Genomic DNA, 18,162 nt, shown 5'->3' with positions numbered 1-18,162 from the left:
AGTTACAATCCAAAAATACTGGCCGGGTGCAGTGGCTTATGCCTATAATACTAGCACCTTGGGACGCCAAGGTGGGTGAGGCACTTCAGCCCAGGGGTTCAAGACCTGTCTGGGTAACATGACGAAACCTTGTCTCTACGAAACATGCAAAAATTAGCCGGGCATGGTGGTGCATGTCTGAGGTCCCAGCTACTCCAGAAGGCTGAGGTGGGGGTGATCATAAGCCTGGGAGGTGCAGGTTGCAATGAGCCCTGATTGTGCCACTGCATTCCAGCCTGGGTGGCAGAGCAAGACCCTGTCTCAAAACAAACAAATGAAAAACAAACACAAACAAATAAAAATCCAAAAATACAACAGAGTTTGTATTTACCTATGTATTTTACCTTTATGTTGTTCTTTGTATGTTTGTATGATATAGGTCTGTTTACTGTCCTTTCATTTTTGTCTGAAGGACTCCCTTTAGCATTTATCGTAGGGTAGGTCTGTTAGCAGTGAACTCCCTCAGCCTTTATTTGTCAGTGTCTTAATGTCTCCTTCAGTTTTGAAGAATTGTTTAGCTAGATATAGAAATCTAGACTGACAGTTTTTTTCTTGTAACATTTTAAATATGCTCTCCCACTGCCTTCTGGCCTCCATGGTTTCTGCTGAGAAATTGGCTGTTAATTTTATTAAGGATCCCTTATATGTGATGAGTGCCTTCTCTCTCGCTTCTTTCAAGTTTCTTTCTTTGTCTTATTCTTCCAACAGTTTGATTATAACATATCTTGGTGTGGATCTCTTTGTGTTTGTACTACTTAGAGTTTGTTGAGCTTCTTAGTTCTGTGAATTCAAGTCTTCTACCAAATTTGGGAATTTTTCAATAATTATTTCTTCACATGTTCTTTCTGTTCCTTCTTATCTCCTTCTGGAACTTTTATTATGCATATGTTGGTATGCTTGATGGTGTCCCCCAGCTCTTTTCAATTTGATGGTGTCTGTCCTAAGGCTCTGTTCAATTTTCTTCACACTATTTTTTTCTACTTAGACAAGATAATTCCAAATTGATTTGTCTTCCACTTCACTGAAGTTTTTTTTTTGCCTGTTCAAATCTTCTGTTGAAACCCGCTAGTGAAGTCTTCATTTCAGTTATTATTCTTTCACATCTTCTGTTTGGTTCCTTCTTATCATTTGTATCTCTTCATTGTTATTCTGGATTTGTTTAGACATTGTTTTCTTGGTTTCCTTTATTTCTTTGTCCATGGTTTCCATTAGCTCTTTGGGCATGTTTAAGATAGTTGGCTTAAAGTATTTTTTTAGTTGGTCTAATGTCTATGCTTCCTCAGGGAGAGTTTTTGCTAATACATGCTGGGAATGGGCCACACTTGTTTCTTTGCATGGTTTGTATGCAAAGAAATGTTTTGTTGAAAACTGCATATTTTGGCCTGGCATGGTGGCTCATGCCTGTAATTCCAGCACTTTGGGAGGCCAAGGCAGGCAGCTCACGAGATCAGGAGATCGAGACCATCCTGGCTAACACAGTGAAACCCTGTCTCTACTAAAAATACAAAAAATTAGCTGGGCATGGTGGTGGGCGCCTGTAGTCCCAGCTACTCGGGAGGCTGAGGCAGGAGAATGGCGTGAACCCAGGAGGTGGAGCTTGCAGTGAGCCGAGATCGCGCCACTGCACTCCGGCCTGGGCAACAGAGCAAGACTCCGTCTCAAAAAAAAAAAAAAAGAAAACTGCGTATTTTGATTATTAGAACGTGTTAACTCTGGAAGTCAGATTTTTCTCATTCTTCAGGGTTTGTTTTTTATTGCTTGCTCTGGGTTTTGTTTGTTTAGTGAGTTTTCTAAACTATATTTGTAAAGATTTTATTCTTTGTTTTATATTATCTCTGAAGTCTGTGTCTTAAGCTCAGGGGTCAGCTAATGATTTGACAGAGATTTCCTTGAGCTCATGGAGCCAAAGAAAAAAAAATTGGAAAAAAAAAAAAAGGCTTCTCCCAGTCTTTGCAGATTGACTCTGTCTTGGAACATTTCTTTCTCTTTTTTTTTTTTCCTTTTGAGACAGGGTCTTGCTCTGTCACCCAGGCTGTAGTACAGTGGTGGAATCTCGGCCCGCTGCAACCTCCACTTCCCGGGTTCAAGCAATTCTCATGCCTCAGCCTCCTGAGTAGCTAGGATTACAGGTGTGTGCTACCACACCTGGCTAATTTTTTTTTTTCTTTTTTTTGAGACAGAGTCTCGCTCTGTCACCCAGGCTGGAGTGCAGTGGCGCAATCTCGGCTCACTGCAAGCTGCACCTCCCGGGTTCATGCCATTCTCCTGCCTCAGCTTCCTGAGTTGCTGGGATTACAGGCGCCTGCCACCACACCCGGCTAATTTTTTGTATTTTTAGTAGAGATGGGGTTTCACTGTGTTAGCCAGACTGGTCTCGAACTCCTGGCCTCAAGTGATCCACCCACCTTGGCCTTCCAAAGTGCTGGGATTACAGACTTGAGCCACCATACTCGGCCTGGGACACTCTTTTAATGTTTAGCCAGGCCATTTACAACTCTGCCTTAGCCTTTGCTTCCTGCTTGTGCTGAGCCTAAAGATCGGGCAGAGGTGAAGGTTTAGACTCTTCCTAGGCCGCTTCTTAGCATGTCTCCTGTCCAGTGTGCCTTTCTAAATCCCAGGAGCATGAAGGTGCTTTTCAGTGCTCCAGTTCACCACATTAGCTTTGGTGCCTGGTTCTTCTTCCCAGGCATTCAGCTGTGTATAGTTTACCTCAACTATAATTTTTTTCTTAACAGCAAGTTGTTCATGTACCTACTGAGACCTTTGTTAACCCCTCTACCCACTTTTTTTTTTTTTTTGAGATGGAGTCTCACTCTGTCACCCAGCCTGGAGTGCAATGGCACGATCTTGGCTCACAGCAACCTCCGCCTCCCGGGTTCACACCATTCTCCTGCTGCAGCCTCCTGAGTAGCTGGGATTACAGGTGTGCACCACCATGCCCTGCTAATTTTTTGTATCTTTTACCAGAGACAGGGTTTCACCATGTTGGCCAGGCTGGTCTTGAACTCCTCACCTCGTGATCTGCCCTCCTTGGCCTCCCAAAGTGCTGAGATTACAGGAGTGAGCCACTGCGCCTGACCCCTCTCTACCCACTTTTAAAAAATTCTTATTATAGAGTTTTTTTTAACGTAAGCAGAGAGAGAACAGTATATTAAACCTCGGTGAACATTTATCATCATATGGCTAATCATATTCCATTTACCTATTTTAATACAAATCCTAGCCATCATATTGTTTTATGTGTACATACTTCAATTGACAGATCATGTAAAATGTAAATAATAAGGTCTGTTAAAAAATAATATAGCCACAATACTATCATCCCATATTAAGCCCTGTCACCTAGGCTGGAGTACAGTGGTGCAATCATAGCTCACTGGTACCTTGAACCCATGGGCTCACGTGATCCTCCTGCCTCAGCTACTTGAGTAACTCCAGCTACGGGCTTGTGCCACAATGCCTATCCAATTTATTATTATTATTTTTTGATAGAGACAGGGTCTTGCTATGTTTCTCAAGCTGGTCTCGAACTCTTGGCCTCAAGCAATCCTCCCCTCTTAGACTCCCAAAGTGCTGAGATTATAGGCATGGGCTACCATACCATATTCTTTTACATGTATTTCCTCTTTTAGTTATCTAGAGATGTGGTAAAAACAAACAAAAAACAAAACACTAAAAGTATCTTTTAGGTCATCCTGTTAAATCAGTTGTTCTCAACTGGTGGCAAAATTGCTATTTCTTGTCCTATACGGAGATTTGGGACATTTGACAATGTCTCGAGATATTTTTTATTGTTAGAACCAAGGAGAGTGCTGCTGGTATCTGGTGGGTAGAGGCCAGGGATGTTGCTAAGCATTCCCTAATGCATAGGACAGCGCTCCGCAAAAAAGGATTATCTAGTCCAAAATGGCAATTGTGCCGAGTTTGAAGTAACCTGTGTGCCATGGTCTACAGTTACTGTTTCAGTGCAGGGTATTGCTGGAACATGGCAGCACTGAAATAGAATGTGACCAGGCCGGGCGCAGTGGCTCATGCCTGTAATCCTAGCACTTTGGGAGGCTGAGGCAGGTGGATCACGAGGTCAGGAGTTCAAGACCAGCCTGGCCAACAGAGGGAAACACTGTCTCTACTAAAAAAAATACAAAAAATTAGCTGGGCGTGGTGGCAGGCGCCTGTAACCCCAGCTACTTGGGAGGCTGAGGCAGGAGAATTGCTTGAACCCAGGAGGTGGAGGTTGCAGTGAGCTGAGATCGTGCCACTGCACTCCAGCCTGGGTGACAGTGCGAGACTCCTCAAAAAAAAAAAAAAAAAAGAAATATGGCCAGGCACAGTTGCTCATGCCTGTAATCCCAGCACTTTGGGAGGCTGAGGCGGGCAGATCACGAGGTCAGGAGATCGAGACCATCCTGGCTAACATGGTGAAACTCCGTCTCCACTAAAAATAGAAAAAATTAGCCGGGCGTGGTGGTGGGCGCCTGTAGTCCCAGCTACTCGGGAGGCTGAGGCAGGAGAATGGTGTGAACCCAGGAGGCGGAGCTTGCAGTCACGCCACTGCACTCCAACCTGGGCTACTCCGTCTCAAAAAAAAAAAAAAAAAAGAAATAAAATGTGACCAAAAAACCACTTTTTCGGAATAGAGTATGTGCTTACAGAGTTTGAAATATTACAGGGTGAGCGCTTGCAAGACAAAAGTATGTTAGCCATATGATTATGTAGACTGAAGTATTGGGATCACATCATACTTAGGTTGTAGGACAAATAATCAAGTATTTTGTGTCCTAGTTTTTCTTGTTTCACAGTTTACACTAAGTATAAATCCTAATCTCTTCTTAAGATTGTTGGCATAAGTAGTTGGTTTTTTTTACAGGTCAAAATTCAAAAGAAATAACAGGATCTAATGGGTAGTGCTCCTCAATCTTAATTTCCTGTTCATAGCCAACAATGCGGTCTTTCAGTTTCTTGAGCAGTACATTTACCCAGAGTTTTGGAAAGCAAACAGTATGATTAACACATTCCTTAATGAGATTTTTAGAAAGATCTAAGTAAATGGAGCTATTTCATTTACCATGGCTTCTGGTAAAGAAGGACTAATATATGAGCTTTTAAAATTAGAATTTGCCATCTGTTTCAATGAAATATATAACAAGAATGTCAGAAAAGGTTCATTAAAAATTGATTTAAATGTTACATAAATGCTTTTATTATTTTCCTTTTCTTGTAGTAGATTCTTAAAATAGCCTCTGAGCCTCAGTTTCTCAACTGTAAAATAAAACAACATACCTTCCTTACAGGGTTGCTGTAAGGCTTAATTGCTTGAGTGAGATTCTGTATATGACAGTGGAGTTTTTTTTATTCTTTTGAGATGGAGTCTCGCTCTGTCACCCAGGCTGGAGCGCAGTGGCGTGATCTTGGCTCACTGCAACCTCTGTCTCCTGGGTTCAAGCAATTCTCCTGCCTCAGCCTTCCTGGGACTAAAGACATGTGCCACCATGCCAGCTGATTTTTGTATTTTTAATAACTGGGATTACAGGCATGAGCCACCGGGCCTGGCCAATGACCGTGTTTTTAAACTACAACATGATGTACATAGATGTGATTTTTTCAAAGTGAAATTTTTACTTCATTTTGATTATATGTGAAGTAGACTGTTATGGATAGATAAAATGCTGTTCCACCAATTTTCAGAAGGATATATTGGGTATTTTTATGTATGTATAGATATCACATATTTACCATTGTGTGTCTCTTATTCCTGTTTTTAAAATTTTATTTGAAAGATTTATTCTTTGAAATTTTGAATCGAGGGTTTTGTCTGTTTTCCTTGCTCATGAGTTAACCTGTGAAGTGGGGGCAGGGTGGAGGAAAGAGTTATATCTGTCTTGAAGAAATAACCCAAAAAATCTTGATGGACAGTTCTCCAAAGAAGATATACAAATGACCAGTAAGCACATGAAAAGATATTCATGATATCCAAAAAGTAGAAATACTCCAGGTGTCCATAAACTGATGAACAGAGAAACAACATGTGGTGTATCCATTCCAAGGAATGTCATCTGTCAATAAAAAGAAATTAAGTACTGATACATGCTACAGCATGGATTAATGTTGAAAATATTGTGCTAAGTGAAAGAAGCCGATCACAACAGGCTGCATCTATAGTAAGACTGCATTTCTGTGCATTGCCTAGAATAGACAAATCTGTAGAGACAGAAAGTAAATTAGTGGTTGCCTAGGGCCGGAGGGAATATGGGGTTTGAGGAGCAATACCCGAGGGGATAGTGTTTCTTTTTGGGAATGACAAAACGTTTAAAATGGATTTTGGCGATGGATGCTTGTAAAAAGTGAAGTAGAGGCTCTTCTTCAAAGAGACTTTCCTCCCCATCTAATTAAGAATAAATAGTAACTTCTCTTAGAAGCAAAATTTATTCAAAGACCTGTGCTAACTAACATTCTTAGATATCTGCTAGCCATAATAAAGAAATCAATGTACTTTGTGTTCTTAGCTCCCACAATTTAGCCTAAATATTTGCCCTGGCATGCTTATACTGGTCCAAGCAAGCATTAGGTCGTAGCCTATTCCTCTTCCTTATTTGGAGGTGTTTTTACCTTTCTGAGCATTCCACAAGTTACTTCCTCCTTCCTTTGTTCTCCTCTGCCTTTGCCTCTTTTGAAAAGTTCTAAGTTGCTAGACAATTGGGACAAATACAGAATGTGAGGTCCCGTTCCAGCCAATGGAAACTGGTAACAGCAGTAGGGTGAATGTGTCAGGTTATAAATGTCCCTGTCTCCTTTGTTCAGCGTACTCTCGTGGCAGAAGTGCTGGTGAGTGTACCCTTTCTGCAGAAAGTAAAAAAATGGCCTTGCTGAGAAAATTAAATTTATGTTCAATTGCTATTTCTTTGTGGCACTGGGGAACAAGCATTTCCAACAATGCACAACTCTGTGAGTATAGCAAAAGCCAATGATTTATAAACCTTAAATAGGAGAGTTTTATGGTATGTGAATTTTTTTTTTTTAGACAGAGTCTCACTCTTCTGCCCAGGCTGGAGTGCAGTGGCCTGATCTCAGCTCACTGCAATCTCTGCCTCCCAGGTTCAAGTGATTCTTGTCCCTCAGCCTCCCAAGTAGCTGGGATTACAGGCGCACACCACCAAGCCCGGATAATTTTTGTATTTTTAGTAGAGATGGAGTTTTGCCATGTTGGCCAGACTGATCTTGAACTCCTGACCTCAGGTGATCCGCCTCCCTTGGCCTTCCAAAGTGCTGGGATTACAGGCTTGAGCCACTGCCCTTGGCCTTTTTTTTTTTTTTAAGGCAGAGTCTTGCTGTTGCCCAGGCTGGAGTGCAGTGACACAATCTTGGCCCACTGCAACCTCCACCTCCCAGGTTCAAGTGATTCTCTTGCCTCAGCCTCCTGAATAACTGGGATTACAGGCTCGTGCCACCATGCCCGGTTAATTTTTTATATTTTTAGTAGAGACGGGGTTTCACCAAGTTGGCCAGGCTGGCTTCAAACTCCTGACCTCAAGTGATCCACTGGCCTCAGCCTCCCAAAGTGCTGGGATTACAGGCATGAACCACTATGCTCAGCCTCATTCTTTTTTATAGGGCTAAATAATATTCCATTGTGAATATATATCACATTTCCTTTATCCATTTATCTGCTGATGGACACTTAGGTTGGTTCCATATCTTGGCGATTGTGAATAGTGCTGCAATGAGCATGAGAATGCAGCTATCTCTTCAACATACTGATTTCCTTTCCTTTGGATATATATTCAGTAGTGGGGTTGCTGGATCATATGGTAGTTCTAGTTTTAGTTTTTTGAGGAATCTCCATATTGTTTTCCATAATGACTGTGGTAGTTTACATTGCCAACAACAGTGTATAAGAGTTCCCTTTCTCCACATCCTTGTCAGCATTTGTTATTATTTGATAATAGTCGTTTTAACTTGGGTGAGATGGAATCTCATTGTGGTTTTGATTTGCATTTCTCTGATGATTAGTGATGTTGAGCATTTAAAAATATATCTGTTGGCTACTTGTATATGTTCTTTTGAGAAATGTCTATTTACATCATTCGACCTTTTAAAAATCAGATTATTTGTGGGTTTTTTTGCTGTTGGGTTGTTTGAATTTTTTGTATATTCTGGATATTAATCCCTTGTTTGATGAATGGTTTGGAAATATTTTCTGTCATTCTGCAGGTTGTCTCTTCACCCTGTTGATTGTTTCCTTTGCAGTGCAGCAGCTTTTTAGTTTGATATCATCCTATTTGTCTATTTGTTTTTACTTTTGTTGCCTGTAATTTCGAAGTTGTATTCATAAAATCATTGCCCAGACCAATGTCCTAAAGTGTTTCCTCTGTGTTTTCACAGTATGTAATTTCACAGTTTCAGGTCTTACGTTTATGTCGTTAATCTGTTTTGAGTTGATTTTTGTATATTGTCTTTCCCCACTGCATGACCTTGGCACCTTTGTTGAAAATTGGTTTCCTGTAAATATTTGAATTTATCTCTGGGTTCTCTATTTTGTTCTGTGAGTCTGTGTGTCTGTTCTTATATCAATACCATGCTGCTTTGGTTACAATAGGTTTATAGTTTTTTGTTGTTGTTGTTGTTTTTTGTGTTTTTTTTGAGATGGAGTCTCACACTGTTGCCTGGGCTGGAGTGCAATGGTGTGATCTCAGCTCACTGCAACTTCCACCTGCCTGGTTCAAGTGATTCTCCTGCCTCAGCCTCTTGAGTAGCAGGGATTACAGGTGCCTGCCACCACTCCTGGCCAATTTTTTGTATTTTTAGTGGAGATGGGGTTTCACTATGTTGGCCAGGCTTGTCTTGAACTCCTGACTTTGTGATCCGCTTGCCTCGGCCTCCCAAAGTGTTGGGATTACAGGCGTGAGCCACCGCACCTGGCTATAGTATATTTTGAAGTCATGTACTGTGATGCCTTGAGCTGTGTTCATTCTGCATAGGATTTCTTTGGCTATTTGGGGATTTTAGTGGTTCCTTGTGATTTTTAGAATTGTTTTCTATTTCTGTGAACAATGTCTTTGGTGGTTTGATAGGGATTGCATCAAATCTGTAAATTGCTTTGGGTGGTATGATAACTTTAACTATATTTATTCTTCCAATCCATGGACATGGGATGTCTTTCCATTTTTTTGTGTGTGCTCTCTTCAATTTCTTTCCTCAGTGATATGCAATTTTCTTTTTTTCTTTCTTTTTTTTTTTGAGACGGAGTCTCGCTCTGTCACCCAGGCTGGAGTGCAATGGCACAATCTCAGTTCACTGCAACCTCTACCTTCTGGGTTCAAGCGATTCCCCTGCCTCAGCCTCCTGAGTAGCTGGGATTACAGGTGCCTGCCACCACGCCTGGCTAATTTTTTGTATTTTTTTAGTAGAGACAGGGTTTCACCATATTAGCCAGGATGGTCTCGATCTCCTGAATTCATGATCTGCCTGCCTTGGCCTCCCAAAGTGCTGGGATTACAGGCGTCAGCCACCGTGCCCAGCCGAGGATTTTTATACCTTTGTTTATCAGGGGTATTGGCATGCTATTTTCCTTTTCTTTTTTGTTGTGTTTTTGTCTTGTTTTGTTTTCAGGGTAATACTGGCCTCATATAATACTGAGTTTCTAAGAATTTCTTCCCCCTTAATTTTTTGAAATAGTTTGATAAGTATTAGTGTGAGGGGTGTGTGGGTGTGTGTGTGTGTGTGTGTGTGTGTGTGTGTGTGTGTGTGTGTGTGTGTGTATGTATCTGTGTGTGTATGTGTGTGGTTTTTTTTTTTTTTTTTTTTTAGGTTTGGTGGAATTTACCAGGGAAGCCATCTGGCCATGTACTTTTCATTGTTGGAAGACTTTCAATTATTGATTTAACTTGCTAATGATCTGTTCAGGTTTTCTCTTTCTTCTTGGTTTGTTCTTGGTAGGTTGTGTGTGTACAGGAATTTCTACGTTTCCTCTAGGTTTTCCAATTTGTTCATGTACAGTTGGTTATAACAGTGTTTAATGATTCTTTGTATTTCTATGGTATCAGTAGTAATGTCTCTTTTTTTGTTTCTGATTATATTTATTTGGATCTTCTCTTTTTTTTTTCTCAGTCTAATGGTTTGTCGATGTTTATCTTTTTAACAAACGAACTTTCTGTTTTGTTGATTTTTGTGTTTTTTTTATCTCAACTTCATTTATTTTTGCTCTGATTATTATTTTTTTTCTGTTCTAGTAATTTTGGGTTTGGTTTGTTTTTGCTTTTCTAGTTCCCTGAAGTGCATTGTTAGATTGATAATTTGAAATCATTCTACATTTTTGATATAGTTGTTTATTATTATAAACTTCCCTCTTAGTACTGCTTTTGCTCTGTCCCTTAAGTTTTGACATTTGCTTCTACTTTCATTTGTTTCAGTACATATATTTAAATTTTCTTCTTGCTTTCTTCATTGACTCATTGGCTGTTCAAGAGTGTGCTCTTTGGTTTCCATTACTTTGTATAGGTTCCAAAGTTCGTTTTATGACTGATTTCTTGTTTTATTCCATTGTCCAAAAACATACTTGATAGGATTTTGATTTTTTAACATTTTTTGAGACTAAAATATGGTCTGTTCCGGAGAATATTTTATGTATGGATGAGAAGATTGTGTGTTCTGCAGGTGTAGTATGAAATATTTTGTCAGTGTCTGTTAGGTCAGTTTGGCCTATGGTTTAAATCTGGTGTTTCTTTACTGATTTTCTGTCTAGGTGATCTGTCCGATTCTGAGAGAGTGTGATGTTGATGCCCCCGACTATTATGGTAGTAGAGTCTATCTTTCCCATTAGATCTCATAATGTTTGCTTTATATCTCAGTGCTCCAGTATTAGGTACATAAATATTTACAGTTGTTAGATCTTCTTGCTGCAGTGATTCCTTTATCGTTATAGAATGACCTTTTCCTTGGTCTCATTTTTACAGTTTCTGACTTAAAGTCTATTTTATCTTATATAAAGATAGCTACTCTTGCTTGCTTTTTTTTTTTTTTTTTTTTTTGAGATGGAGCCCACTCTGTTACCCAGGCTGGAGTCTAGTGGCGTGTGAACTCAGCTCACTGCAACCTCTGCCTCCCGGGTTCAAGCAATTCTCCTGCCTCAGCCTCCTGAGTAGCTGGGATTACAGGTGCCTACCACCACGCCTGGCTAATTTTTGTATTTTTAGTAGAGACGGGGTTTCACCATGTTGGCCAGGCTGGTCTCGAACTCCTGACCTCATGATCCCCCCTCCTCAGCCTCCCAAAGTGCTGGGATTACAGGCGTGAGCCACCACACCCAGCTGCTTTTGGTTTTGGTTTGTGTGGTATGTATTTTTCCATCCCATTCACTTTCAGTCTGCGTATATCTTTACAGGTGAAGTGAGTTTCTTGTAGGCAACAAATAGTTGGGTGTTTTTTTTTTTTTAATTCATTCAGCCAGTTTATATCTTTTAACAAGGGACTTTAATCCATTTACATTCAAGGTTATTCATGGTAGATGATGACTTACTCATGTTGTTTTGTATATTGTTTTTGCTTTCTTACTCTCATTTATTTTTGCAGTTTGGTGGTCTTCCATAGTGGTAACATTTGAATCCTTTTTTTTTTCTCATTTGTATATCTGCCTTACCAGTGAGTTTATACTTTTGCATATTTTCATGATGGTAATTATCATTCTTTCACTTCCTGATGTAGGATTCCCTAAGCTTTTCTTGTAAGGTCAGCCTAGTGGTGATGAATTCCCTCAATTTTTACTTGTCTGGGACAGGCTTTATTTCTCCTTCATTTCCAGAGGATAGTTTTGCTTGGTGGTCTTTTTTTTTTTTTTTCCAGCCCTTAGACTATATCATCCCATTCTCTCCTGGCCTGTGAGGTTTCTGCTGAGAAATCTGCTGCTATCCTTATGAAGGTTTCCTTACATGGGACGTGATGCTTTTCAATTGCTGTTTTTAGAATTCTCTTTGTCATTGTCTTTTGACAGTTTGACTATAATGTGTCTCAAGGAGGCTTTTTTTTTTTTTGGCATTTAATCCATTTGAGGAATTTTTAGCTTGCTTGATCTGAATGTCCATATCTTTCCCCAAATGTGGGAAGTTTTCAGCTGTTATTTCATTAAAACCCATTTAGTTTTCCATGTCTTTTCCCACCTCCTCCTGCTCTTCCTCCTCCTCTCTCCTCTATCCTTTCTTCCTTCTCTCTTGTCTTTTCTTCTTTCTTTTTCTCCTTCTTCTCTTCTTGTCCTCTTCCTCATCCTTTTTCTTTCTTTTCCTTTTCTTTTTCTTTTCTCCTTTTCTTCTTTGTTCTTCTTCCTTCCTTTTTTTTTTTTGTTTTTTGTTTTTTGTTTTTTGGTCTGACTGGGTCTTTTCAAAAGTCCTGTCTTCAAGTTCAGACATTGTTTGTTCTCCTTGATCTAGTATGTTGTTGAAGCTCTCAGTTGTATTTATTTCATACATCAAATTCTTCACCTTCAAGTTTTCTGTTTGGCTCTTTTTTTTGTGATGTCTATCTCTGTTGAATTTCTCATTTAGAACATGAATTCTTTTCCTGATTTAATTGAATTGTCTATGTGTATTCTCTTGTATCTCTCGAGTTTCCTTAAGATCATTATTTTAAATTCTATTACAGGCCTAGATTTTCCTTTCTTTCAGATCTATTACTGGAGGATTATTGTGTTTCTTTGGGAGTGTCATGTTTTCTTGCTATTTCATGTTTTTGTTTTTTCCTGCATTGATATCTGCACATCTGGTATAACAGTCACCCCTTCCATTTTTATGGAGTAGTTTTCATAGGGAAAGACTTTCCTGGAGAAGTATTTTATAGTGTTGGTTGAGTGGGGTGCTTTGACTTGTCCTCTAGACGGGTACAGTAGTCCATGTGATTTCTTTGGCCATAATCGGTGCCTGTGTTTCCTGTGAGTGCCTCACTGGCCTGGACTGTGGGTGTTTGTGCAAGCAGTGGCATGGCTTTGCTAGGGGCAGTATTGTTGGGCTTGCTGGTCCTTAGACCCTAGGGGAGCTTGTGCTATTTCTGGCAGCTCTGCTGCTTATGGGGGTAGTGTCTTCAGTGGTGCTGGTTTCTGGGCAGAATGGTCCTTGGGCCTTGAGGGGCCTGTAGGGCACATGGTGGTTCTGCCTGTTGGGAAGGTGAGAGGGTTGGCAGTGGTGGACACTGGGGAGCTGGTCCTTGGGCTCTGGCATTGTGTGTGTCTTGGGGGTGGTCTCCTTGCTGTACTGTGCTGCCTGTTTTTTTGGATTACAGGGTTCTGCATGGGCTCAGGTGCTTGGATATGATTGTACTGCTAGGTATAGCTTGGGTTATGGCATTGTAATCTTTTGTATGGCCATGGAGTGATGGCGGTGGAACCTCAGGAATATGGAGATACAGGGGCTTTGGCTCCCAGGGCAGGATACACTCTAGCAGTGGTTTTGGTCTCAAAATAACATTATGTTGTAGCTGCTTTGGTCCCAGGTGGAGGTTCTTGTCCTTTCCCCAGGCCTGCATCAGGAGAAACTCATTCTCAGGCCCTGTCAGTGTGATTTCCAAGCAAGTGTTCCAGCTGTCCTCACTCACTTTATGAAGTGTCGACGTAGATGACAGTAACATGCTGGTGACAGTTTGCCTTGTTTGTGTATGTTCATAGTTAACGTGGTTAAAGCAGCAGAGAGTGTTCTGTCAACCTGTAACTGGAATTGAGTGAATTAGGTGCCCAACATCTCTGGGAAGAGTTGAATGATTTCTCTATTCACCACTCTCTGTTGGGTGTCATGATTTAAAATAAGTTGGAAAATACCACTATACATGGTTGAACTCTTAGGAGGAAACCAGTCCTGATTTTGTGGTTTTTAAAAATGGACGACTTCATCATAAATGACTAGCCCAGATCTTGTTACAGAAGGGTCTTTTAGAACTTTGCGTCTTGTTCCTAGGCACCACACCAACCCCGTGGGCACTGAATGGCGGTGGAAGATGGACCAGCCTGAAATGATCTTGAAGGAAGCCATCGAAAACCATCAGAACATGATTAAGCAGTTTAAAGGTATTTATCTTCCCTCTACAGAGGAATGCTAATACCTGTTAATAGTTTGAATCAGATTGGCAGAAGAATTGCCCCTTTGGTAGGATTTTGTCCCCACTGGCAAATTTTCCTCTAAGGAAGTGAAAACTTTGTAGGAATGTTATATATATTTTGCCTTTTTAGCTTTTACGTCCCATATGATGGAAGAACTAAAAATTTAAAATGTAGCAACTTGGCCAGGTGTGATGGCTCATGCCTGTAATCCCAGCACTTTGGGAGGCCGAGGCGGGTGGATCACCTGAGGTCAGGAGTTCGAGAATAGCCTGGCTAACATGGTGAAACCCCGTCTCTACTAAAAATGCAAAAATTAACTGGGCATGATGGTGGTTGCCTGTAATCCCAGCTACTTGGGAGGCTGAGGCAGGAGAATTGCTTGAACCCGGGAGGCAGAGGTTGCAGTGAGCCGAGATCTCTCCACTCCACTCCAACCTGGGTGAAAAGAGCGAAACTACATCTCAGAAATAAATAAATAAATAAATAAATAAATAAATAAAAAGTTTAGCAACTTATAATATGCTGCATTCAACTTGAAAGCTTTACCTGGGAATGTACCATCAATCTTCCTAGAAACCTTGCTATTGTTCTGTCTTGCTGAGCTGAGCAGCCTTTTGAATGGATTGGAAATTTTAGGTTAGTGGAAAGTCTTAAATAATGTTAGAGATGGGAAAACAGTTTTGAATGAATTCCTTATTAAAAAAAAAGGAGGGATAATATAAATAACAGTTTCTTCCATATAATGCATAGTAATGTGGTAAAAATTCAGCCACTCCATTTTTTTGTATTTCCTGATTTAATTCTGTCTCATATTAACAAATATTGACTTCACTGGAGGTTACTGGTTCTCAAACTTTATCATGCATCGGAATCATCTGGAGAGCTTGTTAAAACACAGATTGTTGGTTTCCTTTCGCAGAGATTGGGTCAGTAAGCCCAAGAGTATGCTTTTTTTCTTTCTTCTTTTTTTTTTTTTTGGACCAGATCTCACTCTGTCACCCAGGCTGGAGTATGTGGTGCCATCTTGGCTCACTGCAACCTTCACTTCTCAGGCTCAGGTGATCCTCCCACCTCAGCCCTACCTCCTGAGTAGCTGGGGCTACAGGCGCGGGCCACCACACCTGGCTAATTTTTTGTGAAGATGGGGTCTAGCCATGTTGCCTAGGCTGGTCTCAAACTCTTGGACTCAAGCCATCTGCCCGCTTTGGCCTCTCAAAGTGCTGGGATGATAGGTGTGAGCCACCTGAGAATGTGCATTTCTAACAGGTTTCTGGTTGGTGTTGATGATGAACTGGTGACCACGCTTTGAGAGCCACTACCGTACATGTGATGGCTTCATAAAGCAACAGCCGTAGGTGATATGGGAAGTTGTTAGGTTCCCTGTTGAATCTGTATGCTCTGGTCTCTACCTACCACTGGTGACTCCTTCTCTCCTGTATTCTTCTTTCCTGTCATATGCAACCATTAAAAAATAGTCCCAGCCAAGGCTGTTTTAATACAGACACTCTTAAGGTATTAATAGCACATATGGGAGTCTTTAGAAACCTCAGTAATTAGCATTCTGAAGATCAGGTGATTCTTTCATGTAAGGAAATTTGTTCTGTTCTGGCCACTCATTCATAATATTATAATACTCCTTACTACTTGATATGGTTAGGCTTTGTCCCCCTCACCCAAATCTCATCTTGAATTGTAATCTCCATAATCCCCATAATCCCTATGTGTCAAGAGAGACCAGGTGGAGGTAATTGAAACGTGGGGGCCGTTTCCCCCATGGTGTTCTCATGATAGTGAGTGAGTTCTCATGAGATCTGATGGTTTTATGAGGGGCTCTTCCCCCTTTGCTCTGCACTTCTCCTTCCTGCTGCCTTGTGAAGAAGGTGCCTTGCTTCCCCTTTGCCTTCCGCTGTGATTGTAAATTTCCTGCGGCCTCCCCAGCCATGCTGAACTGCGAGTCAATTAAACCTCTTTTCCTTTATAAATTACCCTGTCTCTGGCAGTTCTTTATAGTAGTATGAAAATGGGCTCATACTTATTTCTCATTCTTATGAGAAATGGAGAAAAATCATGCAAATAATGGTTCAAGATCAGTAGTAATTTATAAAAGATAATTATTCAGTAGGCTCGGCGCGGTGCCTCACGCTTGTAATCCCAGGACTTTGAGAGGCTGAGGTAGGCAGATCACCTGAGGTCAGGAGTTCGAGACCAGCCTGGCCAACATGGTGAAACCCCATCTCTACTAAAAATACAAAAATTAGCCAGGCATGGTGGTGTGTGCCTTTTAATCCCAGCTACTCGGGAGGCTGAGGCAGGAGAATCGCTTGAACCCGGGAGGCAGAGGTTGCAGTGAGCTGAGTTCACACGCCACTAGACTCCAGCCTGGGTGACAAAGCGAGACTCCATCTCAAAAAAAAAAAAAAAAAAAGATTAGTCAATAATTATACTTTTATTCTTTATGAATTTTCTAGGGAAAGTTGACCTGTACATATTTGTGTATATCTGTAGGTGGGCTGACTTTTTTTGTACATTTACAAAGATGCTAATGATTATTTTAATTTCCCCTCTTGATTTTTAGTTTCAAGCATTTTTCGATGGCAGGAGGTAGGGGTACAAATCACATTCTCATACTTGGATAAAGCAGTGTCTCTTACGAGTGTTTTCGAAAATTAAATGAAACTGTTGGTAAAGAACTAGTAAGCCCCACATCTGGAATTTGACTGGCTTTTCCTAGACTCATTGTTGGTTTAGTTAATAATTGATTGTTGATCTTCAAGTAAGCTATGTGTCTTTTTAATAAATTTCAAGGCAAAGTCTTATTTTCCTTTGGAGAGTGTGTTAGGGTTCTCCAGAAAAACAGAACCAATGGGTGTGTGTGTATGTGTATGTGTATGTGTATGTGTATGTGTGTGCGTGTGTGAGGGGAGAGAGAGAGACTGAGATTGAGATTCATTTGTTCATTTTTAGGAGTTGGCTCATGTATTTGTGAAGGCTTGGTGAGTTCAACATCTCATGGGTTGACTGGCAGGTTGGAGACTCAGGGAAGAGTGGGAGTTCAAGTTCAAAGGCATTCTCCTGGCAGAATTCCTTCTTGCTTGGAACAGGTCAATCTTTTTATATTAAAGCCTTCAAATGATTGGATGAGGTCCATCCACATTATGACAGGCAATCTACTTTACTGAAAGCCCAACAATTTAAATGTTAATCTCATCCAAAACACCTCCACAGAAACATCCAGAATAATGGCTGAACAAATATCTGGACGCCGTGACCCAGACAGGTTGACACATAAAATTAACCATCACAGATAGTAATATCAGAAGCAGGAAATGCCAGTACTTTTATTTTTATATGAAGTTGATTTTTGAGTTAGTGCTTAAGGAGCTAATGGGACGATGACTGAGGGTGTGTGTTTCCTGGACATCCTGGAGTCTCCCTGAATGAACTGTGTCTCGGGCAGTTTGTGTGAGGAGGAATCAGCTCTGCCCTGAAGAATAGACACCTTCATTTCTTTATGCTGAGATGTCCTTCATACAGAATGACGATCTGAGTTTGGATAGTAATTTTTCTGACAGGAGCATTTTTGCAAATGCACTTTAAATGGAAATATGTAATGAATAAACCATGAGGTAGACTTTGTTGATGTTAATAAAATGCGTCAGGTGAGTTCCGTGAGCACGTGTTTTTCATTGTCTGCTGGGCCTGTTGAGGGTCTTGTCCTGTGCAGAAAGGGGTGTCCAGTAGTGACCTTAGGCTTAACTTTAATCAGCAGGCATCTCAAATGGTTTGTCTCTGGGTTCTTATGATGTGAGGAAAACAAAAGAGTTTTAAAATTTAGATTCTCTTGAGGGATGATAGGATGCAGGGTAGCAGAGAGAAAGAATAGAGCACATCTGTGGATGCGTGAATCCTGAGTAGGCATTAGAATGCATAAGACAGAAGGAATGATCCCCAGAAATTCAACAACTGCCACCAATTTCATTCTTAAAAATGGTATTTATACAGTATCTATTTTACCCTGGTAATTCCTACAATGGATTTTTTTTTTTTTAATA

General features: G+C 40.7%; 1 protein-coding gene across 9 annotated transcripts in view; it reads left to right on the top strand.

The window, feature by feature from the left end:
* The window catches only part of LOC129040477 (S-adenosyl-L-methionine-dependent tRNA 4-demethylwyosine synthase TYW1), a 268,106-nt gene that overhangs the window by 98,943 nt on the left and 151,001 nt on the right, over positions 1 to 18,162 (top strand). For all 9 annotated transcript variants that reach the window (XR_010127062.1, XM_054495067.2, XM_063668309.1 and 6 more), the window contains one exon: positions 13,968 to 14,077. Coding sequence is in view for 8 of the 9 variants with exons in the window: in XM_054495067.2 (XP_054351042.1) it covers positions 13,968 to 14,077 (110 nt within the window). In the remaining variant the exon portion in view is untranslated. The remainder of the gene's footprint in view (positions 1 to 13,967; positions 14,078 to 18,162) is intronic.

This window comes from Pongo pygmaeus, chromosome 6 (genome assembly GCF_028885625.2).
Source record: "Pongo pygmaeus isolate AG05252 chromosome 6, NHGRI_mPonPyg2-v2.0_pri, whole genome shotgun sequence".
Lineage (NCBI taxonomy): Eukaryota > Metazoa > Chordata > Mammalia > Primates > Hominidae > Pongo > Pongo pygmaeus.
This window is presented reverse-complemented; position numbering and strand designations above follow the sequence as displayed.